The sequence below is a fragment of the Pararge aegeria genome, chromosome 16 (assembly GCF_905163445.1).
Source record: "Pararge aegeria chromosome 16, ilParAegt1.1, whole genome shotgun sequence".
NCBI lineage: Eukaryota > Metazoa > Arthropoda > Insecta > Lepidoptera > Nymphalidae > Pararge > Pararge aegeria.
The window spans coordinates 2,183,590-2,209,423 of NC_053195.1; the positions used below are offsets into that span (position 1 = coordinate 2,183,590).

Below are 25,834 nucleotides of genomic sequence, written 5' to 3' on the forward strand. Positions count from 1 at the left end.
ACTAAATTTAATGCCACATCAAAAACAAAATCAAACGCAGACGAAGTCGCGGGCAACAGCTAGTTACCCATATATAGTTTGGATATTATAACACAACACATTAGTGCGCCAATGCTCTGAGAGTTGATAAAGTTGTGGGAGAAGATACATTTTTATCCTTTCCCCGGGGAGATAATTGTCTCCTGCCCATGCTATCCATGCTGAGCGAGAAAGCTAAATAAAAGTTGGTAAAAATAGGTTGTAAGACTACTGCTTTTGTTTGGATGATGAGTTGTCTCTCTTAAAAGTATTTTTATTTTTTCTTTTGCTTGACGACAATCATGTCCGTTAGAAAGCAATGATGAGGTCTAGGTTGGAGCACGCCTGCCTAGAAAAAGCCTATTCACTCTAGCCTTGAAGGTACTCAAATTATACGTGGCAGGAAACACAGTTGCCGGGATAACTTGGAAACTGTTGCAGACAAAACATGAGCTGTATCTTGCATAAACAGTAGCTATATAGTAAACATTTTACAGATGGGTAAGCTCCCGAAGAGGTGTGGACATTGATGACCCGGACTGGCAAGAAGCTGAGAAGAAGTTGGACAGAGCCTGGTACAATATGGGTGAAGGTAAATATACGATATTTGTCACCAGCCTTTAAATGTCCAACTGTTCCCATAAGAGATAGGCATCAATCGGGGTTTATAAGAAACCAAGTAATTGTTAAGCCTATAAAAGTCACGTATGTTTAAGACAATGAACTGATGTTTTAGTTCTCACTTCAAAGTATGAATGGTTAATGACATATGGAACGCAATACATACGTTTATAAGAAAAAGCATTTAATTCGACTTAACTATAACAGTTAGAGATACAGCCGATTGGGTTCGATTCCCACTACTGGAAAATATTCGTGTGAATATTTTTCAGTATCTTATGTTTTATGTTTATCTGTATAATCTAAGTTTTTTATTTATTCAAATATTCAAAGGTCGTCTTAGTACCCATAACACAAGCTACGCTTACTTTGGGGTTAGATGGCGATATGTGTATTGTTGTAGTATATTTATTTATATCAGTTAATTTACAGAAAACCGTAGTAAATATACACTAAAACCCTCCGCAAGAGTCAAGCCGTTTGGATAGAAGCAGGCGGTACTTTGCGGAAAACCATAATATTATGAAAATTAAGCTTAATTTGCTATACTCCGCGAAAAGCAGGAAAATCTGTATGGTGTAATTTATAATTTTTCAATCCTTATACTCCACACCAAACAGATCTTCGGCAATGTACCCTTTACGCACGTTTCGCTCCGAAACCGGAGCATACTCAGGAGATGTTGACTTTACAATGAATAATTGTTAAGTCATACGAGTATAAGGTTAAAAGAAATCATAAATGACACCATACAGATTCTCCTGCTTTTCGCGGACTAAAGCAAATTAAGCTGAATTTTCATAATATAGTCACTCTGTTCATTAGTGAAAGCCGCATGAAAATTATTTGGGTAGTTTTTAAGTTCTTCGCGCCCAGACAGATAGACGCGGCGAGAGACTTTGTATTGACTATAATACGTAAAGATAACGAAACTCCGCAAAATATCTAAAGCCTGCTTTCTATACAATATTTGTAAGGCCCTTGAACTGTTGATGTTCGCTAGGTGAGACAGATGAATCGGATCCCTTCGCCGGCACCAGCGCGGAGTACGTGGCGAAGAAAGAGGAACAGATAGAGAAGAGACGCAACCGCAAAGTGTCGGCGGCGCGCCAGCAGATAGACAAGGACAACGAGCTGTGGGAGCGAAACAGAATGCTAACCAGTGGCGTGGTGCACGCTATCAACATCAACAACGATTTAGACGAGGTAGGTCTATGGTGCTAAAGGAAAAGGTACACGATTTATAACTTAATTTCCGTTTTCTTGCAGCAATAACGCCGCCTTTGCATGCCTACATTGTTTACTGTATACTCCTTGATGTTTCGTGTTCCTGTTTTATCAAGTGTTTCTTCTTCTTTTTCTTAATCTGCAGGGGCATAAATTAGGAATATCCTCATATCTGTGAAAGGTGCAAATGTCTTTTGTGGGGGATTGAAGAAATTATAAATTACACCATACAGATTCTGCTTTTCGCGGAGTATAGGAAATTAAGATTAATTTTCATAAAATATCATGGATCTCCGCAAAGTAACGCCTGCTTCTATCCAAAATTCTTGACTAAGCAATCAGAATTGAACAAACCCTCCATAAAAAAAAATTAAGAAAAAAAAAAAAAAATGTGTTAAAAAACATTTATTACAGCGACGTTTATCTAAAATTGATAAATTTCTAAATGTCAAAGTATCTCGGAAGCAGCGGCGTCCACTTCACCCTCTACGCACGTTTCGCTCCGAAATCGGAGCATGTTCAGGAGATGTTGACTTTACAATGAATAATTGTTAAGACTCAACAACTGCTTCTATCCAACAAATACAACTCTTTTTTTTTTTTTCAGGAAAGCGTAGATCGAGTACATCTTCTAGTTCACAACATCGTACCCCCCTTCCTTGATGGGAGAATAGTTTTCACCAAGCAACCCGAGCCTGTTATACCGGTATGTTTTTTTTAAAAACAGGATTTAAAAAAAGTAAAATCTACATTGTTGCCCTAAGCGTGCGGTCTAGCTTTGTTTTTTATGATTGTTTTCAGAGAAGCGGTGATAACCTAGTATACCTACGCTACGCGACGCGTACGTCATAAAGTGACAGGAGTCACTTGATTTTAATTTTGCATTTGATGTTGGGGCTCTATCTGATCTCTTTCAGTAAAAACTATGGGAGTGGTTTACTCAAAAACTTGGCTTTCGGTTTCACAGATAAGTCTCAGCGACCGTAAATAATGTACCTCTAAAGCGTGTGAAATATGATTTCGGTTTTCACATTGTATATATATATATATTTCTTGTGTGCGTGTGTATGTCACTGAACTCCTCCTAAACGGCTGGACCGATATGAATGAATTTTTCGGTATGCGTTTGGGTGGCACCCTGGATGGTTTAGATTCACAAATCAGCCCGACAGATGGCGCTGGGGTCAGCTGGTATTTTATATAACAATAAGATCAGAAGAATTCCTTATTTACACCGCACTTTAGCATAGCCATTTAGTTTCATATACTTGTTTATGTGTTTTTTTTTTTTTTACCTTGTAGGTAAAAGACCCAACGTCGGACATGGCTATGAACGCGCGAAAAGGTTCTGCCCTTGTCAAAGCGTTTCGAGAGCAGAAGGAACGAAGGAAGGCCCAAAAGAAACATTGGAAGTTGGAAGGCACTAAAATAGGTAATTTGGTTGTATTTTACAGCGATAATCGCCAATAAATGATCGTTTGGACGTCTCGCAACTAGAACAACATTAAAGTCAGAAACTTAACAATTTTTATATATTGTTACAAAAACCTTATAACTAGGGTCGTAAATTTCACAATCGCGCGTGCAAACGTAACTAAATAAATAATTAAATATACTAAGATAAAACACAAATCGCCATCTAGCCCCAAAGTAAGCTTAGCTTGTGTTATGGGTACTAACATAACTGTTGAATATTTGTATGAATAATATACATAAATATTTATAATATACAAATACGCACGCAGACACTAAAAACATTCATCATCACACGAACATTTTCCTGTTGTGGGAATCGAACCCACAGTCTTGACTCAGAAACCACTGCGCCAATCGTAGGTAGAAAGTATAAGTTTTGAAGGTAGTAGGTAACTTGTAAGTATTTGTATCACTGTAAATACCTACAAAAAAAACAAAATTGAAAATACGTAAAAGTGCGCTTCTCCTCCAGACAACTCGAATGAAAGAAGCAAATAATTATGGACTACCCTACTCCCTAACAGGTTAGCCCGCTACCATCTTAGACTGCATCATCACCCACCACCAAGTGTGATTGCAGAAGCGCTAACTTTTTGTGGAATAAAAAAAAGTAGAGAGAGAAAGAAAGAGAGAGGCATGAATTCAAAAATTCAAATTCCACGTGTCTTTATTCATGTAGGCCCATCACAGGCACTTATGAAGCCTTCATACATATATGTTTACATAATTGTAAGGGGATGGTGATAACTTCGTTCGGCAACTTAATCCTAAAGCTACGAGGGTTCCAAACGCGCCCTGGTCTAAGAAGAGCCCACAACATTCTTAGCCGGGTATTTTTTTTTTTTTTTGTTATCAACATCTCACCTTAAATTTATATCAAGCTTTGAATTTAGAGCAATTCACACCGAAGCTTTTTTATTGTTAAAGTTTTTTTTTTAGTTATCCTTAACATATATATAGGAGAGATGTAATTTTTTTCGTATTTACGTTTCATGTCGTGTTTACATTGGCTATATGATTTATCTGTTTAATTTTATATTTGTTTAAGGTAACATAATGGGCATCCAGAAGCAAGAAGAAGAAACTGAAGAAGGTCCAACAAAAGAAGCGTACAAATATGCAGAACACTTGGATAAAGGTAAATTATAACATAATTACAAACTGATATGGGTTATATTCCATGACTGCAATACTCCTAATAGGTTAGCCCGTTACACCATCTTGGACTGTATGATCAGTAACCATCAGGTGAGATTGCAGTCAAAGGCCTACTTGTACATAAGTAAAAACTTGTACATATGCAATGACACATTTTCCAAATAGCGATCAAATAAAAACAAATTTCTTTAAATAGGCCTGGAACTTTTGATTCTTGAATGTCAATTTTTATATATTAAAGTGAGGTTTTATGGAGCAGGGGAAGGTGATATTTTATTCACGGGGAAAGGACAAAGTTTTTATCTTCTCACGCAATTTTATCCACTCCAGATTAAAATGCGTCCAGGGTAGAAATAATATCCAAAAAATATAAATGCAATGTCAGTGAAGAAAAACTTATTTCTTCTGTTGTCGTGCTTTTACAGGTAAACAATTTAATTTTATCCCATTTGGATATATAAGCAGTATACATGTCTCCCTTGTCTTACGTTAACAATTCCTTGGGTTCTAGTGTCCAGTTTATTTTCAAATTAATAAGAATTTTAATTATAATTTTTAATTTTAGACAATTATAAAAAAAAACACTGACAAAAAGAAACACCTTTTTTATTGTGTTCGTTTATTTTCTTTATGGCACGTATTTTTTTTATATTTTCAAACTAAAAAGTTATGAAAACGTTGTTTATATTATAAGACAAGTAAAAAATCATAGACTTTAGCAGTTTCTGCATCTGTCATAACATAATAACGTTTCAGAGGGCCAAGAACCAGAGTCGAAGTCGGATTTCGTGAAAAAGAAGACTTTATCGGAGCAAAGGCAATTCTTACCGGTTTTCGCGGTGCGGGAGGAGTTGATGCAAGTTATCCGGGAGAATAACGTGATTATTATAGTTGGTACGTATTGTGTTATTCTATTATCATAACGAGTTTTTTTTCTTCAAGTTAGCAGGTCACTTGATGCTAAGTGCTAATACCACAGCTAATAACACTCCTCTACTCTCTTCTACCCTTACTAAATAATTCGTTTAGAAACAAAATTTTTCATTGTAACTTAGCTTGAAATATTATATTATAGATACACGATCACGCACACTAACACACATAAACACAAACTGACACACACACACACACACAATAAATAAATATTATATATACTTTTAAAGGTTTTTATTAACAGACTAATAGTTAATTGTAAATAATTTATAAGAATGGCTTTTTACATTTTAATGCATGCTGTGATAACCTGTAAATAGTTGAACATTTACTATGTGACTCATTCCAAAAAAAGAGTAAGTTTTAATGCATCTACTGTTGGTTGTCCATTATAAATAAATATAAAAATCAAAATCGGGGTTCGGGAAACATGATCACGCACACTAACACACATAAACACAATCTGACACACACACAAACAAATACACATAGACACAATCACGAGCGCTGTGTGTGTGTGAACAAAAACACGCAGATACACGATCAGGCACACACAGCAACTATTAAAATATTATATCACTTGATGCGAACTAATTCTCAATTCGCATCAAGTAATCCAGACCTCTACACCTTTTACCTACTAAGACTTTCAATGATTGTTTTTATCCAAACCCCTAATAGTAATTTTGTAGGAAAGCAGTTGATGGGTTGTTGATGGTATCTACTATTTTATTTATATATAATCTGTTGAATTTCATAAAATTCATTATGAAAACCACAATAATATTACTCTAGATTCTTCTTTATCCTAGAGTTCCTTATCCGCAATAATTTAAAGTGTCAGATATTGACCTAAGCTTTTGACGGCCGATTGGCGCAACAGACTTGACCGACCCTGCTCTCTGAGTCCAAGGCCGTGGGTTCGATTCCCGCAACTGGACAATATTTGTGTGATGAACATGAATGTTTTACACTGGGTGTTTATCTATATATTATAAGTATTTATGTATATTATTCATAAAAAATATTCATCAGTTATCTTAGTACACATAACACAAGCTACGCTTACTTTGGGACTGGATGGCTATGTGTGTATTGTTGTTGTATATATATATATTTTTAATTTATTTAAATTTATTGACATACGTGAATTGAACCAAGAATTCTAAGCAATAAAACAAACAAACAATAAACGCAGGCTGTATTGTCGTAGTATATTTATTTATTTATTTAAGCTACATTTCCCGGTAAATTAAATCCACGCTGAAAACAACGTAGGCTTAAAAAGCTAGTGTGTAAAAAACCGAAATGAGTTTTCTTTTTCTGTTCTAGGTGAAACGGGCAGCGGCAAAACAACCCAACTGACTCAGTATTTGCACGAAGAGGGCTACAGTCGTATGGGCATGATCGGTTGCACCCAGCCGCGTCGCGTGGCCGCCATGTCTGTGGCCAAGCGTGTCTCCGACGAGATGGGAGTGAAATTGGGTAAGAGTCGGCATATATACCAGCTGGGCGGTTAGCGGGTAGGGAATTGTATGAGTTATGAGTTAACCCTTGAGTTTTTTATAACTCATACTGCAGATTTCCTCCATTTTATATCATCTGCTCGCTCAGTACTTACTCTGTGTGCACGCCAGTGAGTGGGATGAGGTTAATTTGCAGAAGTGGGATATTAATTAGGCCCCTAACGATCGTTGATTTAGTACGAGTTAAGTCTGAATGCATACCCTGTATACACGCCACTGCTGCGACGTCGCTTACGGTCCGCTTCAATACCTTTTTTTTATTCGTCTGCAGGTTAGCCCTATGACGGCACTTGGGAGGCACTTAAATTCGAAGCCCTCAGCGTTCCGTTTGGGAGGTCGTTAAAACCTCTACCTCTTTGTGAGATGGTGATGGCAAAAAAAAATTTACTTGAATAAGTTTGTTGTGGGCTCTTCTTAGACAAGGGCGCGTTTGGAACCCTCGTAGCTTTTTTGGCGAACGAAGTTATCACCATCCCCTTACAATTATGTTAACATATATGTTTAAATAAATAAATATACTACGACAATACACACATCGCCACTTAGCCCCAAAGTAATTGGAGCTTCTGTTATGGGTACTAAATAGCAATACACATATAAACACCCAGCCACTGAAAAACATTCATGCTCATCACACCAACATTTTCCAGTAGTGGGAATCGACCCACGGCCTTGGACTCAGAAAGCACGGTCGCTGCAAACTGCGCCAATCGGCCGTCAAATGAACGTACGAACGCTTCATAAGTGCCTGTGTTAGGTCTACATGATTAAAGAAATTTTGAATTTGAATTTAGAATTTTGAATTCACTTGAACGCAATGTTTCCCTCAATCCAGGTGACGATGTGGGCTACGCGATCCGTTTCGAGGACTGCACGTCGCCGCGGACGGTGATCAAGTACATGACGGACGGCATCCTACTCCGCGAGGGGCTGCGCGAACCAGACCTCGACCAGTACTGCGCAGTGATCATGGACGAAGCCCACGAGCGGTCCCTTTCCACCGATATGCTGTTCGGGCTGCTGAGAGAGGTAAGTGGCAACTTACAGCGACACCGGTTTCAGTCTCTCACAGTGAACATGGACGCCGATGTCTTCGAACAGTGCGTTGCGCCGGTGATAACTCACATAATTTTTACACGCTTTATATTAGCTTCACCTGTATGTATGTAACCGAACCCTTTGAGGTTAGATTTTGTCCTACTTTGAACGGTCAGATTTCGTTCAAACTTTGTAGACATATCGAGGACCGATGACAATACACTAATTTGAGAAGATTATTCCAATTTTCAATATAGAAAATAAGATTTTTTTAGTTTTTTTATCAGTGTTTTTACCATCGACGGAGCCAAGCTACGGCTCCGTCGATGGTAAAAACACGAATTGGAGAAAGCGCTCAAATACTGTCGGTCCCGAAAATTTTTATGCATGCATTTTAAATGTATATAGAGTGTAATAATAAAATTGATAACTCCTCCAAGTGTAGGTAGAAACTCTAATAAAAATTATAAAAAAGCAATGTGTCATCTCTTGTTTCAAACGTGTCTCATTGTAATATGGACCTTTGAAAAAGTAGATCGAAACTGCAACGTTTCCTACTAGATGACGCTACAGTCGCTATAAGACTGATGTGAAAGGGATATACTAATTTCGGCATCGACGCGGGTAGGAGAGCCGTCGCTTATATGGAAAAAGCGCTCAGGCCGCGATTGCCAGAGAGTGGCAGGTTCAAATTCTGCCGGTTCGGAAAATTCTTATATGCATTTTAAATTTATAAAATTGATAACTCACGTATCTGAAGCGTGGTCGCTTATAAGAATGCTCAGAGTCACTCAGCGGGCGATGGAGAGAGCTATGTTGGGAGTATCTATACGTGATCAAATGAGAAGATCCGTCGAAGAACTACAGTTACCTACAGCAAGAAGTTGTAATGGGCGGGGCACATAGCTCGGAGAACCGATGAACGTTGGGGTTCCAAGGTGCTGGAATGGCAACCATCGTTCGGACAGGCATGTAGTCCAGCAGTGCACTGTTATAGGCTGTTATTGATGATGGACTGTAAACCCTCAGAAAAAAGGAAAACACACAGGAAATATACAACGTGTAATTGAAAACCGAAATAATACGTCAGAGGCTTTAGAGGAACATTATTTACTGTCTCCGAGACTTATCTGTAAAACTGAAACGCTAATAGTTTTTGAGTAAACCACTGCCATAGTTTTTACTAAAAGCAATCAGATACAACCCTAATAACTCATGCTAAAGTGAAATCAAGTGATTCCTATTACTTTATTAGGTACGCGTCGCGTAGCGTAGCGTAGGTGCTATGCACGTGTCGGGTTTTTACCTTCAATAGGGTTGTCAAAAGTAAACACTTAAAATGTTTTTAATTAGTTTGTATGGAAAAATTTGATTGAATATTTTTACATTTCGATTCCTTATGAAAAATACTTATGCACCCTTCAACAGGATTTCGTAATTCCGTTACACGTTGTATAATAATGAAATATAAACTCAGCTTTCATTTAAAACGTTTATTTAAAAAAAAAATGCCTCATAAATATAACATCAACTTGTATCAGTGACTTTCAAACAGTCGAACGTGTGTCACATAAACACGTTCACATTAGGTCGTTATTTCACTTTATAAATATGAATACTTAACAAATACTCATTAACGCACCAACTACGAAAAACTATGTGATTATAATATTCGTAAAATATCGGATTGAACGAAGTTTACGAATGAAAACCTCTATAAAGACAAATCAGTCTGTGGATAGATATACTTAACGTAGGTTCATCAGTTCGGCGTCAAAAACGCCGTAGATATATTTCTCGCTCGATAGATAGTTATTTCAAGTTATGCCCGTTTGTAAATATACGTAGATAATGCTGTAGGTACTTATGTCTTAATTAAAGGTTATGCCAATTGTTTAAAATTAAAAATAAATCTAAAAAACTACTGCAGAAGTAAATTTGATGCCATAACGTAGAAGCAGGACTGAGATCTGAAATGAGTTTTAACTTAAAACTTTAAATATTAATATTTTATTTAGAAGGAACCAATAACTAATGATTTCTGGCATGCACTTTAACAAACCCAAACTCATAATGGGCCAAAATTGGATCAAAATTGATTAAATGTTTAAGTACAAAGGGCCGAAGAAAATTTTAAAGTAATTTTATTAATTGATGATACCTTTTAAATTTTGTAATAATTATAGTTATCAAGAAACTGACTTATAGACAAGATACTAGAATTTATGAATACATTTCTGTATTGTACAGAAGATTTTTTTTTATAACGGAAACTTCATATCATATTTGGTAAGATACACGCGTTTTTCGTAGTTTTGTTAAATAACACTTTCAAAAATCAAAACAGTCTTATTAAATCGAAAATCTTTTGTCGCAAAGACAAAATAACTTTTCGCACAATCATTATTCTCATAGGTGTAAAACAATACGTCAGATAATACGATTTAATTAAACATGTACAATAATTAATTATTTATTTATATTTGAAGCCGCGGGGCGCGTCTTTTCTTATGAAAGGAATGTTAATTTACGTTGATTAAACCAAATTCTAAATAAAATTAAAGCTTCTTAAATCCCTCACATTATTTATACTTCCTGAACATGAAATAAAAAAAAGTAAGACTGAAGGAAAATTTAATTTTTAATAAAATGGAACGTAGGAAAACTGAACGTATTTAAAACAGAATAAGAAGAAATTCGGACCCCTGATGTCACAAGAGATTCCGATTATAAAGTACCTCTTAAATATTCACAACGCAATACTATTTTCGAATTCTATCAACCATTCATAAATAATTTATATTAGACGGACCTCATTCTTAAATATAATGCGAGAGATTCCGTTATTTATTTTTAAAATTTTAATATCCGTAACCCGAGCCACCATAGACAAAACATTTAAATAATCTAACATTTTCAAATTTGGAATCTTTCTAATCACAGACTAAAGAAGATCTCAACTCAATACAAACAAGTTCATCAAGGTTAAGTGTCATGCACATCGAAGTACATTTAGGGAGCCATTAGAAATTTTTCTTTAGTCTGTGTTGCTAATCTAAATATTTTTTTGTTTTAATTTACGGCAATGGAATGATAAAGAACCTAATATCAGGTTCGAAATTCAAACGAAGTCTATGTTCCCGGGCGTGGGTTGCCAGAAGCAAGCGTAGCATGTGCCGGCACTATCGCCGGCCTGCAACACTCAGACGGATTTCGCCTTAGCACGAGCGTTGCTTTGGCTTACGAGCATCACGCCCATATTCATGCCAATGTTGCCCCACTTAAGCGACTCGCTTATCTGTAACAAGGGAAAATATTGAAGATTATTAAGGGTACTTTGTTTTACATTCATCATTCAATCAGACCTACCTAAAATTATTTTAATCCTATCGGGGAATCGAACCCAGAAACTTGTGATATGTAGTCATCTCACTACCATGTACACATTTAATGTACGCATCAAATAAGATAATTTTGACTTTTGACTATAGTCAAACTTGCTTACCAATATACAAGATTTTTTTTAAATAAAACTTAAATAAGGTCAAAAGTTAGAGCAGTACAAATAATAAATAAATAAGTTCATATGTTACTTAGAAATTGATACAAAAAAAGACCAATTAAATGGGAAAATCTTAAATTAATCCTATTATTTTTTCGTATTGAAGTAAAACTGTGCAATTTATATAGATGTGTAACCTACAGCAAAAAAATATCTATAAGTGTTACTCCAATAAAGCCACAGAAGGGTGTCTTTAGCATACTTGTATTGATAAAATTAAAACAGTTGACCCGAAGCGTGATCCGAAGCACAGTTAACCCAAATTAATAATTGGTAATGTCACTCGAGTTACAGTGACATTCGCGGCCAACCTTGCCATAGATAAAATTTAATTGGTATTAATTTGCTACTCATAAATTGTCACGAGTGATATACGCTATCTATGGTATTATTAAATACAAGAATTTAAAAAACTATTAAATTTTATTTCATTGTTAGTTATTTGATTCAAATAAAAATATGCAATTTCGTATAAACTAATTTAGTTCAAATAAATTTTCCAAATATGTTTTTAATGACTAAGTTTCGCGGTAAAAACACCCAAATTATAAAAATTAAATAACATCTTCAACTGAATTAAGCGAAAGCGAAGAACCTATCTAGCAAAAGGTCTTATGTGACTTTCATTTATATAATTTTTTTTTATTTATTCAGAGATAAACTTTACCTTTTGGTTTGCTATCAGCAACACACTTAATTTTGGTATATCTAAAATTATTACATGTGATGTGTTGTAAAGAGGTAGGTCAACATTCGGAGAGTGGCAAAGGCATCTTTTATCTTGGTAAAATAGCGTTTAACTTCCTTATTGAATACATTTACATGTAATGTACGTACAGTTGCAAGTATATAAACAATGTCAAATGCAACTGAATAAACTTTTAATGTATCGCCGGCTATCGCTGATGGAAACAGTCGTTAATTATGTTTAAAATGTAATTCGGTATATGAACTCATTGCTAAAACATTCCGCTGTCGTTTGTGATAACGGTCTTCTACCTATGCTACTTCAAATTTGGTTTGACAAATATTTATTTAAAGCGATCGAATGCTTCTTTGTATAAACTTATTATTACAAAAGCGATGTTTCTTTTATTTGTCCTGCATAGAGATAGTTTAAAAACTGCAGAGTATTAAAGGTTACAATAACCTTAGGAAACAACAAAAAGCCAGAACGCCGAAAAAAAGCTAACAGCAAATAAATACAAAAATGTATCCTAAACATTACGCAAGTCACTCTCTAGCAATTAGGCTACTTTTTGCGGTATAGTACTGATAATGTGTATACTCGAAGGCAAATGCAAACAATAGACAAAGAAATAATTATTCCGCTAAATATCAAAGTGTTTGTTATTTATATACATGTCATCCTTTGAACAATATGGGAATATACAAAATAGGCTTTTCACTAAATAATTTGATTTTGTTTCGTATTTAACTATCAACATAAAAAAAAAAACATTAAATTTATGTAATACTATGTAGACATATCGAAACCTAAAGTGTGAAAGCTAGTTAGTGATATTATTTGTGTCAATGACCTCTGTCAATAGTATATTATTATGCAGTTGAGAACGGTGCCAACTGCCAAGTAACATTACAGAAGGTTTTTTTAAATAACCACTACCTGTAGCTAGTTTGAATGAATACTTTACAAACATATTTACATTTATTTAAATATTCATATTGCCCTCGATTCGCGCATTTAAATATTCTTTATAATGAAGGTGTAACAGACAAGTAATGCTATTAACTTATTGGTCTTGGATTGAATTAAGAACATATGTAATCCTCATTTAGCCATTATTATATAGGTACAGTTAATTGTGTCCCAAAAACAGTGAAAACGCCCCGCGAACGTCTCCCTTTTTTCCGGCGGAATGTTGCTAGCTCACAAAGCTATGTGTGTTATTAATTCTGAGGTTTACATACTACCAATCTAACCAAATCATAAGTATGATATTAAAAAAATGCTTAAGAACTTATTACAAACATTTCAAATAGTTCCAAGTTCTAAGTTCCATTTTTCCATTTTATAGTGAACATTTAAAACATTAGAGGTAAAATAATTACTGTCAACTGCTAAATAGTATCAAGTGACTGACAGTTTGTTCGAGAAACCATTCTTAAGTAGATTGATGCTACAATATTAGTCGTGTACAAAGTTTCTGTACGTTCTTAATTCCATGTTTTCTCATTAACATGCTTATGTTTTAGAAGCACATATTGTTTTATATTAAAAAATAATTGATTTTAAGAAACTATTTTTGACGGTGAAACATAACCGAATGCAAAAATATAATCACAAAGATAGTCGCACTTACGTACTATTGTTCCTTTAAAAAAAATTCAAATTATTCCGAAATAATAATAATTAAAGATCGTATCTCCATTTATCTTGCAGTTGAAGTGAATATTATTCATGTAGCTATTATAAAAAAAAAAAAAAACTTCACACAGACCTCTGTTCTGTTAGAGATTTATATTATAACAAAGCGCCATTCACCAAGTCAATTAATCAAGTTAAAAATTTATGTTTACGAATATTTTACACACGAGTCATACATACCATACAAGGTTACCCACATTGGATTGTTTTTTTTTTTTTTACTGAACACAAAGCAGTTATGTGTTCGAACCAGTCTAACTGGTCATCCCACACAAAATACTATAACGACGCGGTATACGGTTTGGTAACTTTGCTTTTCGAATAACACTTTGGCCGTTAAAACAATATGAGGCTTTTCTTTTGTGATAGTAATACTAGTTATCAAAAGACAAATAAGTTTTAAAAAATGATTTCAGTACAAATACTATAAGATCCTTAATGAAAGCATTCCAAGGATTGAATAAAATAAAAACGAAACTGGTGACTGACTTTCTAAATTACCAAGTTAACTTGATGCCGTCAAATTGATAGTGAAACGGTTCCGATAAAATTTATGACTTCGTTTTCCTTCGTTATTACACTAGTGTTCTCTAAGAATAATAGATTTACAAGAAACTAAACCACCTTCAATTTTGTATGCATTTGCGGATTAGGAAAGTACCTATACTGTTTAAAAATAGCTATTAAACCGATGCCGAGTGATATACACCTGTCAACTGAAAAATTTCGCCATCTGAAGGTCGTATCATTCAAACATAAAAAAAAATTCAATTCAATCTTAATTTAATTTTTGGACTTTATAAAAATAATATATTTGCGGATCAGTTCCTACATCACATATTCCTATAACTTTTGATGCTGCTAAAGAAATATTAGATGGCGCAACCGATGTTAATATTATTTTCCTTAAAGAATTACCCGTAGGAAAGAAGTCAATTTAAGGTATAAACGCAATAACCTTGAAGAGCTATAGTATAGGCACCTCTGTAAAAAAATCTAGATATTCTAAAAGCGTTATCATAGGAAAGAAAAAGTAACACAGACTAAGGATGTATCACACGATAACACAGTTAACACACAGGGCACATTGAATTCCGGTACATTACCGAATCCACATTTTTTTTCTTTAATATAAAGGACCTCACCGGTATGGTTATGTTGCCAGCAGTATGTCCAAAGCGCCTCAACGAATACCATCAAAAGATGATAATCATAGGTGTTTTCGACGTCGTTAAGCTGATCTGTAACAAAATTGCTACTTTGTGCGTTTCTCTTTTTTTTTAATTCGTTTCCCATCGATGAAGCCCATGCTTTTCCGTGGTATCTGATGTGCCCAGTTTTCAATGTCCTCGCAATGGATTTGATGAAAGCAGTAATGCGATATCGAAGTCCTCATCGAAGTTTCGATACGGCGTCCAGACAATCACACAAGCGATGAATATAAGCTATTAAATGAGTTTGTGTCTGATGATGGAATGATAGTAATTCAAACTAGGGTACAGAAACTGCCTTTACAATTTATTTTACTGCTTAAAAATGTGCTTTCAATATTTGCGCTAAGCAAACAAATTTTTAATTAAACTAACCTTTTTCTTAAAGTTTCTTACCATCCTGATCATATTGTTCCATGATTGATAGAATAGCAATACTTTTGTCAAATTAGTTCAGATTTAAATTAGTGGCAATTAATTTTAAAGTGCCGTTAGTGCAAGGTCGGTTTTACAGAAATCTCCGAACTAAACTCAACTGGCAAATCTAATACAAGTGTTACCTTTAAAAAAAAAAAAAAAACACTCCTCACTCCTCTGAATTTCGTTTGGAGAATATACGTTCAACTGTATTTGCAGCCATATATTTAAAGACTCTTTCTTTAAGACACGACTGTAATCGATAGTTTGAAAAACAAAACTGTACTGCTTTGGAAAAATGGTGGACGATGATTAAGAATTATAATATTGAAATAACGTTCACCTTAAAGCTGATAGTGTAGTATAAAATAGATAAAAACATTGTAAAGACAGACTCGTAACATGCATAAAACAAAAAATAACATACAGTAATTCTAGAACCTCGAATAACAAAATGAAGAGCGGAAAAAGACAACTGATCTAACGATAACGGTATTTGCAAAACAAATAAAAAAAGATATTCTAATTCGCGTACTTGAGTTCTAGAAAATTCTTACACGTGTTCTACTAGTTTGTTTACATTTAACTTTACGTTTAGGCGAAATTAGAGCGTTCATCATTGGTATAATTTTTGTTATAGATTAACTAAGCCTCATGAATAAACATCTTAATATAATTCATCTTAGATCTCTGGTTTTGCTCGTATAATAGTTTGTCCGTGTGAACTGTCTAATTACGTCCAAAAAGTTCTTGTCCCTAAGTTTTCCAAGTTCTGCTACACGCAGATACTATTTTTGCTGTTAATTTACCTGTCTCATGCGAGCTTCTTGCGGAGTCTCCCCATATCGGCACCAATGGACGAAATGCAGTGTATTATGCCAGTTTCTTTCGAATCTGGATTTTGTTGCCATCTCGAGCTGGAATCAGTAGAAGCTCCTTAGTAGGTCCCACTGTTCACTTTCCGAAAAACGAAAGCCCCGATGAGGCTATCTGAAATAAGAGGTTTCCAATTCTGACGTCTATCCTACAGAGGTAAGATTTGTTTCTAAATGGAGCAAAAACCTTTTAAGGTCAACCATAACGTAATTTAATTGAAAGTATGCCCGAATAAGGGCAAATTTATTTTGAAATAGATAAAATAATCAAAACTGGTGTGGTTACAGAAAAAAAGCGATTTACTTTAAACGGAATAGAGACCTTTTCAATAAGAGGGTTTTATAATGTTCATAAAACTAAATCTATCTGGGTTAAGATTGGCTATTGGCAATCTTTCGCAAATTTATAATGCATGTAGCGTGTCAAAACATTGTAAGAAGGCCGTGTTATGCAATCGGTATTGAAACATTTGACTTCTACAAATTATATGTACGCTTTACTTACAACACAATCTTGTCTTACTACGCTCGTAATCTCTAGTTAAAGTCTCTACATTACTTCCGGAACAAGAGTTAGATAAGGTAATGATTTATCCGATAACGCTTAATCAAGGAAAAGTGCGAATTGGAAACTTGTGCCTCGTGCTTTGGTTTTTGTTTGTACCTTTGCTCTGATGTCCTTCTCAGTGTTGGGGGTCTCTTGCTTGTCGTCTACGTTGTTGATTCGTATGACGGAGTCTTTCTTCCAGAAGGCACTCAAGGTTGTCTTGATTATACGTTTGCGCACACCCTTTTGCTGAACGGTGTACACCTCTATCTGTTCCGGGTTTTTTGTTTTTTCTGCAACGCGAAACATATGTTCGTTGTAAACACGAATGCAAAACCTATTAGCAAGCCAAATGAACCATGCGCGAGTATGCAGGAAACCGTTTGTACAAATTCCATAGCGTTCATACATACCTAATCAGTAGAAAACCTATTGAGATGTCAGCATGAGAATTGTGTTTACCAAGGATTATTTATGCGAAGAAGAAAGTTGCCTTGTTTAAGACTCGGCAAGGCTACTTCAGATATTTATATTTAATTTGCAGATAAGAAAGAACGCAAAGTGCAACCTATTTATAGCTCAATGACAATTAACTGCGATGCTTTGTAAATCGTAACACTTCAGTAGTTACATTCAATTGTCTCATATTGTTAATTTCTCATCGATTTCTTTAAAAATTTTACGTGTAGAATTTGCATAGATTGTCCATTACAATTAATTTACTACCCCGCCCCCGCAATATACGTCATACAACGAACGAGCATGCTTTGCGGTACGATTTATGAATTATTTACAAATCGAATCTCATCGTGAGCTCATTACGACGCCGCACGACCGCTACCAAAGTTATTCACATTCGGTTTAGTTCTGCACCACGCCTCCGTGCGTACTAACGTCATCGATCAACGCCTATTTCTTAATGCATTAAATACGACAACTCAAGGTTTTATTGAATTGAAATACTAGTTTTCAAGATGAGCATACCTTTACCCTTCTTCCACATGGCAATGGCGTACATATGGTAGTCTTGGGACAACGTAGAGTCCGGTGGCAAAGGGTCCTCTGCCCTAACCTCCAAAACGAATCCAGACTCGAGCACCGCACACAAAATATTTTGCTCATCGTGTTTGAACCACTTAGACTCCCTCAACTTATGTATAGCTACAGTGGAGCCGAATCGTGGTTTCTTCGGCGCGAACAAAGCTTGAGCCTGGCTTCCGAAGCGAGACAGCAGCCCTTTCACCGTCGGCGGCGGTGCTAAACTCTTCTCGGGCGGCTTGATCTGCTGGAAGCTCCGGCAATTCACAAACCTGGCTTCCATTGAACTCTGTCTTGTATTCGCGAGACAATTCACACCACTGTTGAATTAAGTTTAGGTTCCGCTGGTACGGGCTCGGTTTACTCTCACTACCGAGAAATCGTAGCGATCGCACTTTCACAAATAGGTCCGTGGGTCCGCGTGGCTTGGCGTACGACCGAGCACGGAGCTACACGGCGGCTTCGGAGCGTAAGACGCGGCGCGCGTGTTGTACGATGCTTTATACAACTGCGGGGGGCGGCGGGGTCGCGGGGTACCGGTCCCCCGCCGCTCTGACGCTGCGCATCCAGTGAGGAGTCACGTACGATAGTATTTAATTTTATCGATAACGTATGAACAATAGCCGTTTCGGAAATTACGACTGCTTATTTTTTATAACGTTTAGTGTGTACGAAATGTTCTTAACTATAAATCGAAATTGAATTGTCCTAGATTTTGAAAAGTTTACCTCAATAATTGCTTAGTACCTTTCATCCCAAAAGGCATGGGCGTGCATGCGTGTTATTTAAGGCATGGGCGTGCATGCGTGTTATTTAAGGCATGGGCGTGCGTGCGTGTTATTAAAAGCCTACGCTTAAGTTTTTATACCTCGTATCGGTATTTACCAACCTTAAGTTTTTATAAGTCATACTTACTAGAGATTTTTTTTTATTTTATATCATCTGCTATATATTTATACATACCCTTCGCATGCCCTGTGTATACCCTGTATGCACGCCACTGCTAAGTGGAAGCCCATTTGTATATAATAAATAACTTGCTGGTTGCTGTTATGGTTATACTTTAAATCGTATGTATTTGTATGCATGAACTATATCTTATCTCCTGTGTTATATACCCCAATGGTTGTCTGGAAGAGATCGCTATTCCTTATCACCATATTATTCGTCGGCCGACTGGCGCAGTGGGCAGCGACCCTGCTTTCTGAGTCCAAGGCCCTATATTCTAAGTATTTATGTATATTATTCATAAAAATATTCATCAGTCATCTTAGTACCCATAACACAAGCTAACGCTTACTTTGGGGTTAGATGGTGATGTGTGTATTGTCGTAGTATATTTATTTTATTATTATTATTATTATAAGGCCGTCAAATTGTATTATGTTATGGGTTTGTCTTCCCATTTTTCGTAGCTCAATGCAAAATTTCGCCAACATGGCCTGTGGAGCCGTGTGTACGTAACAAAGGGTATATTTTAAATTTTGTCAAAATCGATGCACTTCAGCCGATCATAGGTAACAAGCAAACAAATAAAAAACAGATAAACTTTCGCATATTGCTACTTAGCTAACAACATTTTGCAAGTGGAATTAGCATATTTTTTAGCACGTGTTTTAGCACGTGCGATAAACAGATCTCTTATCATTATACATATAACAAAAAATGATTATGTTCGAGGACATTATGGGGATCTCTCAGACATGCATGTATCTTCACGACGTTATGCTTTACCGTTAAAGCAAGGGACGTTGAATTACTTGAAACGCACATAACTTCGAAAAGTCAGAGGTGCCTGCCAAGGTAGCCGAAGCCCTAACCAACAAGCTATTACAGCTTCCAATTTATAATATTAGTACTACTTCGCTATCAACCTAGTTTTCGAGTTTCTAACATAAACATCGATATCGATATCGACAGTAACGTTATCGAGCGCCCGCAACAAAGCACTGAGTGACCTCACTCGTCACAGCGCCCCGTCCCTCGAGCCGGCGCCAACCGGCAGGTATGTGGGCCTCACAGCAAAAAACCGTAACTTGTAATTGAACATTATTTATCTACACTCAGTGGCGTGCATAGAGGGTATGCACAGGGTATGCAGATGATATGAAATGAATAAAATCTCCAGTACGAGTTATAAAAACCTTAAGGATAGGCATTGTAAGAGTTATAAAAAGCCTACCCTTAAGTATTTATAACTCGTACTGGAGATTTTCTTCATTTTATATCATCTACATACCCTATGCATACCCTCTATGCACGCCACTGTCTACACTTTACCGATTTAAATTATTTTTTTACCAATAGGCGGAATAATTATCAGGAAGTAACACAGGCTGCTATAGTTTATTTAAAAATAAATTGTTTCTTAAGAAAGTCGCAATAATGCATCCCAAAGTATTATTTTGCTTTCATTATTATTAGAAAGCTATTGAAAATTAGGTACTTAAATAATATAAATATACTACGACAATACACACATCGCCATCTAGCCTCAAAGTAAGCGTGGCTTGTGTTAAGGGGACTAAGATAGCTGTTGAATATTTCTATGAATATAATACACATAAATACTTATAATATACGGATTGTTCTCGGTTCGTTTCTTTATATATTGCTTACTTGTTCATAACTACAAATAAAAAAATATCTATAAAATTTACCTTATTAAAAAAACTCAGTAATGTCTAAATCTATAGTATTTTAAATATTATCTCATAATTGTATTAAATAACTAAGAACAACGTACTATAATTTACATATTTGACGGCCGACTGGCGCAGTGGGCAGCGACCCTGCTTTCTGAGTCCTAGGCCGTGGATTCGATTCCCAGAACTGGAAAATGTTTTTTTTTCAGTGTCTTGGTGTTTATCTGTATAATATAAGTATTTATGTATATTATTAGTAAAAATATTCATCAGTCATCTTAGTAGCCATAACACAAGCTACGCTTACTTTGGGGCTAGATAGCGATGTGTGTATTGCTGTAGTATATTGAACCAAGACTCCTAAACAATAAAACAAACAAACAATAAACGCAGGTAGCAAGTAAAAAGTTAACTCCATGTTTTCGCACTAGTCAGGTATTTGATAGCCCGACAGGTCAAATGCAAGAAGCATTGTCGGCGTTTTCAGCAGATTCAGCGTTTATGAATGCTCTGACGCAGCAACTTTGATACCCACACGTATTTACGGAACGTGATCTTTCGTCACGTGAAATGGACTTTGGACTGGCTTATTATATGTGAAAGCATTTCATAATCATTAGGGTTCCGCACAAAAATAGTTAAAATGGAACTCTTATTGAGCTACTTTCGCAATCCGTCTGTTTGTTTGTTTACTGCATACACATTTATTAAAATAGAAAAGAAACAAAATAACAGTAAAAAAAACTTCAAATAAACAATTTGTGTGCAAAGGCGATCTTATCGCTAAAGCGATCTCTTCCAGACAACCTTTGGCGAACGGGATGGTGCGGTTTTTTATAACATAAACTTCTTATATATACTGCATTAGATTATATATGTAAAAGGTCGCATTGGTACCCTGACGCAATGTTCAGCGCCGTGAATTTAAGAAGAAGGTCTCGGATTCGATGTCCGGTAGTGGCAATTTGGGAATTTATACTTTCCGAATTGCAGGTTAGCCCGCTACCATCTTATACTGCATCATCACTTACCACCAGGTGAGATTACACACTAGGGCTAAGTTGTATTGGAATAATAAAAAAAAACTCGGAAAGTTAGAGTGCCTCGAACTCGGTTACCGATAATATACTCGGTTCTTTCGAGTAGACCTACTTTACAAGTACTTTTGAAACGTTAAGTCTGTCTGTTTGTAGTGACTCTACCACCTCTAGCAACTCGCTATCGCTATAAAATAAACGCAACGACAAAACAAACGTGTAACCATTAAAATTTTATTCTCATGCCTCAAAACTATTCACCCATGGTGTTATATCACCGGTAGCTATACATTTGCGCTATTAATCGATACTGGTACGACAGACTAGTAAGAATTTCTCGGTAGGTATGTTATCTCTGAAACTTCCATACAAGTCAAACTGGTTAGGTGTCTACGTGTACTTATGGTTCCAGATGTTTCTTTAGTTTACTTAAACCAACTTTTATTATGTTACATCAAACATACGCAATATTATGCAAAAAAACATCATTAGCTGACTATTAATTTCTCACTAGAAGCGGTGATGGTTCAGTGGGTAGGAGCTCGAATTCACTTTCGGGGGCTAAATTCGAATCCCCTTTTCTGAGTTATGTGCGTTTTAAGTAATGAAAATATTACTTGCTTCAACTGTGAAGGAAAACGTCGTGAGGAAACCTGCATGCCCTAGAGTTCTCCATAATGTACTCAAAGGTGTGTGGAGTCCACCAATACGCACTGGACCAGCGTGGTGGACTACGGCCCCAACCCCTTCTCTTTGTGGGAGGAGATCCGTGCCCCTAAGTGGTCCGGTAATGGGTTGATGTGATGGTGATGAATGTGTCACTGCTGGGTTAGGCTCTCGTAGAAAAAATCTAGAGGATTCACCCACCAAGCTGCTACAGTGCGTGTAGGCGGGCTTTAACGATTATTCTCACATTTTCGGGATAAGACAAATCGGGATCGACGGCTTTACGTACTGTCTGAGTCAAAAAGGTTCGCATCAATGATGAGCTGGATGCGCGGAAGCTCCAACAGTATTTTGAAAATATTAAGCAATAAATGGGAAAATCCCTTTATGGAGCAACTCATACACCAAGTGCTCACTTCATATACGCACGAATACACTGCCTAGCCTAAAAAAAATCAATTATATGCGATCTGCTGCTTTATGCCTACTCTGGTTAAAACCCCTATGCACTCCACTAATTATGCTCGACTAATGCTTTCTCTTATCTATTGTATTACAATTTAGGAATTCATAGGTATAATGTGTATTAGCATGCTTTTGGCCTAAGCCATAAAGACCATTTGAAGATGAAACATTTTTATCGCATCAACACAATACAAGACTATAGATAGAAAAGGCAATATTTACAACCAGTTATGTACTCACTGGTGGTAAATATAGCGTCAATCTACTAAAGTAGCTTTTTTTAATCGATAGCTGTTCGTTTTAACTTCCGATTTCCACGGAAGTAAGCTACCGATGTGACCTTCGGCGTCGTTCTACGATGTTCTATAGCGTGAATGTATATGACATTTTTTTGTGTGATGTAAATAAAATAAGCCTCTGGGAAGTACTTGTTATTTTTTTCCATATACATGTATATGGAAAATTATGTACATACAGTCGTTATGTACTTATTCATACATAAACGTCTAGTTCTGGACTTAAGGAAAGACTATGAGTCTGTAACGATAGTTCCGTTTGATAACGTAATGGCCTAGGCACGTCTACCCTTAATGAAATTTGTACGAGAGAAATATTTCTTTTTCATTCGTATTACTTATTTGTTTTGACGAACCTTTCTGCCGCAGTAGTGAATGCTGTGGTCATATTAGTTGAGTTCGCTGGTTCGAGTCCGGGTAGGGGTTGTCACAATTTGGGAATTTATAATTTCTGAATTTCCTCAGGTCTGGTCTGATGGGACGCCGTGGCTCACAACCCTACCGACAAAGACTTGTCGCTCAGCGATCTAGTATTCCGGTGTGGTGTCGCGTAGCAACCGAATAGGGGTATGACTACCATACTCCCTAACAGGTTAGCCCGCTACCATCTTAGACTGCATCATCACTTACCACCAGGCTAGTTTGCAGTCATTATCATAATTAAACCACAGTGGGAAAGGGTTAAGGCCGTAGTCCACCACGCTGACCCTGTGCGAATTGGTGGACTCCACACACCTTTGAGAACATTATGGAGAACTCTCAGGCATGCAGGTTTCCTAACGATCTTTCCTTCACCGTTGAGGCAAGTGATATTTAAATTGCTTAAAACGCACATAACTTAGTAAATTTAAGGTGCGGGGTTTCGGAGTCGAACCCCCGAAAGTGAAGTCGAAGTCCTACTCGCTGGACTATCACCGCCTTTGTTTAGATAAATGATAATGCATTATCAATGACGTTGTTAGTCTGGTCCATCCTTCTTAATAATCAAGTTATATCAGGCGTGTCGTGAAGTGCATATACATAACCGTCATGGTACGAGACACGAGTTTTTTTCATTTAGCGTTTTTATCAGGTCGGTGTCAACTCGACTGTGATTCTATCTCACTTTTAAATCATAATTGACACCTCTTCATACAAGAGCTTTGAAGTTTGACGTCATAAATTAAATATGTTTACGATTGGAATGACACAAAAAGGGTATCTGTCATTTTATAAACTAAACTATAAAAGAACCCCATATTGCTATCTTACAACGGTTAATCATTTTAGTATCTCAAATTACAACATGGTACATTTATAAACTCAAATATCAATCTACCTGAACTTATATTATTACACTGTTAGTTAACTACAAAGATATAACTTCATCAATCTTCCCTTGACACTTCTGTCTGTACTCCTACTACCTCTATTTTTCCCGCCATTTTATATGACCTTCCGTTTTGATCTGGGTTCCTGTCATTTTGAATTCCTACTCCAAATTCAAATGCAACGATATTTTATTCATGTAGACCTTATTACAGGCACTTATGAAGCGTACATACATTTAACATGTTACACTAATGTTAGTGATGGTGTTAACTGCATTCGTTAACTTAAAACTAAAGCTAGGAGGGTTCCAGCCCTGGTCTAAGAAAAGTCCACCACAAACATAGCCAGGTTTTCTTTGCTATCACCCATCTCACAGTCTAAAACTCCAACTTATACCGACCACAGATTATGCATATTAACCCTTTCAAAAATATTTCTACAAATAGGTGTATATACTAAGACAATACATACATCGCCATCTAGCCCCAAAGTAAGCGTAGCTTGTGTTATGAGTACTAAGATAGCTGTTGAATATTTTTATGAATAAAATGCACAAAAATAAGAACGTTTTATCTTTTTTGATAATAACAGGCTACGTTCCTGCACCGCACAGCAAACTACAGGTTCCGTACAGTCGCACGAAATATTATAGTAATTCTTTTACATTTCATTGTGTCAGACTCTAGAATTTCCAGCCTGATGACATACGTCAGGCAAAATCCTTGCCTCTTTTTAAAAGTCGTTTGAAAAACTATTTTTTATGTATGTAGCGTTATAGTATGTCGTTTATTATAATTATATGTATAAACAATATATATTTTATATAATAATTATATGTGTAGTTTTAGAATTTATACCATGTATGTAGTTTAGTTTGCAATATTTTTATGTAGGTAGAAATTTTTATTGCTGCACCAACCCGTTCCTTACATAAACTACTATCGCCAAAGGTTGTTTGGGAGAGATCGCTTTAGCGATAAGACTGCCTTTGCACACCTAAACTAGTGTTTTATTAGTTTTTATTTGTAAATTCGTTTCTTTGTATTTTGTTTTTGTGTGTGCAATAAAGAATTTAATAATAATAATAAATAGTTATAATATACAGATAAAAACCCAGACACTGAAAAACAATCATGTTCATCACACCAACTTTTTCCAGTTGTGGGAATCGAACCCACGGCCCACGACTCAGAAAGCAGGGTCGCTGCCCACTACGCCAGTCGGCCGTCATATTGCATTGTACGTGTCTGAGTTAACCTCAGACAAACGATACCATGCCTATTAAACGTACAGTTGTGTTATAATGTGCATGTGTGTGTTTTAAAGCACGTGTTTATGCACGTGATGCGGCACATGTGCTAACGCATTCGAGAGTCTT

The 25,834-nt window shown here is 36.1% G+C and overlaps 2 protein-coding genes across 3 annotated transcripts in view; one reads left to right on the top strand and one right to left on the bottom strand.

Moving 5' to 3' along the window:
- Positions 1-25,834, top strand: part of LOC120630219 (pre-mRNA-splicing factor ATP-dependent RNA helicase PRP16) — a 112,129-nt gene that overhangs the window by 3,101 nt on the left and 83,194 nt on the right. The window contains exons 4-11 of the mRNA XM_039899360.1: positions 516-610; positions 1,643-1,845; positions 2,474-2,572; positions 3,169-3,298; positions 4,391-4,480; positions 5,257-5,394; positions 6,766-6,918; positions 7,795-7,988. Of these exons, the coding sequence (XP_039755294.1) occupies positions 516-610; positions 1,643-1,845; positions 2,474-2,572; positions 3,169-3,298; positions 4,391-4,480; positions 5,257-5,394; positions 6,766-6,918; positions 7,795-7,988 (1,102 nt within the window). The remainder of the gene's footprint in view (positions 1-515; positions 611-1,642; positions 1,846-2,473; positions 2,573-3,168; positions 3,299-4,390; positions 4,481-5,256; positions 5,395-6,765; positions 6,919-7,794; positions 7,989-25,834) is intronic.
- On the bottom strand, positions 9,476-18,503 carry LOC120630220. Of its 2 annotated transcripts, XR_005659015.1 has the most exons (5): positions 17,983-18,503; positions 17,116-17,291; positions 16,386-16,493; positions 15,094-15,189; positions 9,476-11,295 (listed from the first exon to the last, which is right to left on the bottom strand). XR_005659015.1 is itself a non-coding variant. In XM_039899361.1 (4 exons), the coding sequence occupies exons 1-4, from the start codon at positions 18,317-18,319 to the stop codon at positions 11,200-11,202; spliced, it is 717 nt and encodes a 238-aa protein (XP_039755295.1). In that variant the 5' UTR covers positions 18,320-18,503; the 3' UTR covers positions 9,476-11,199. The 2 variants fall into 2 exon arrangements, 1 of the variants encoding a protein (XP_039755295.1); XM_039899361.1 differs by lacking the exon at positions 15,094-15,189.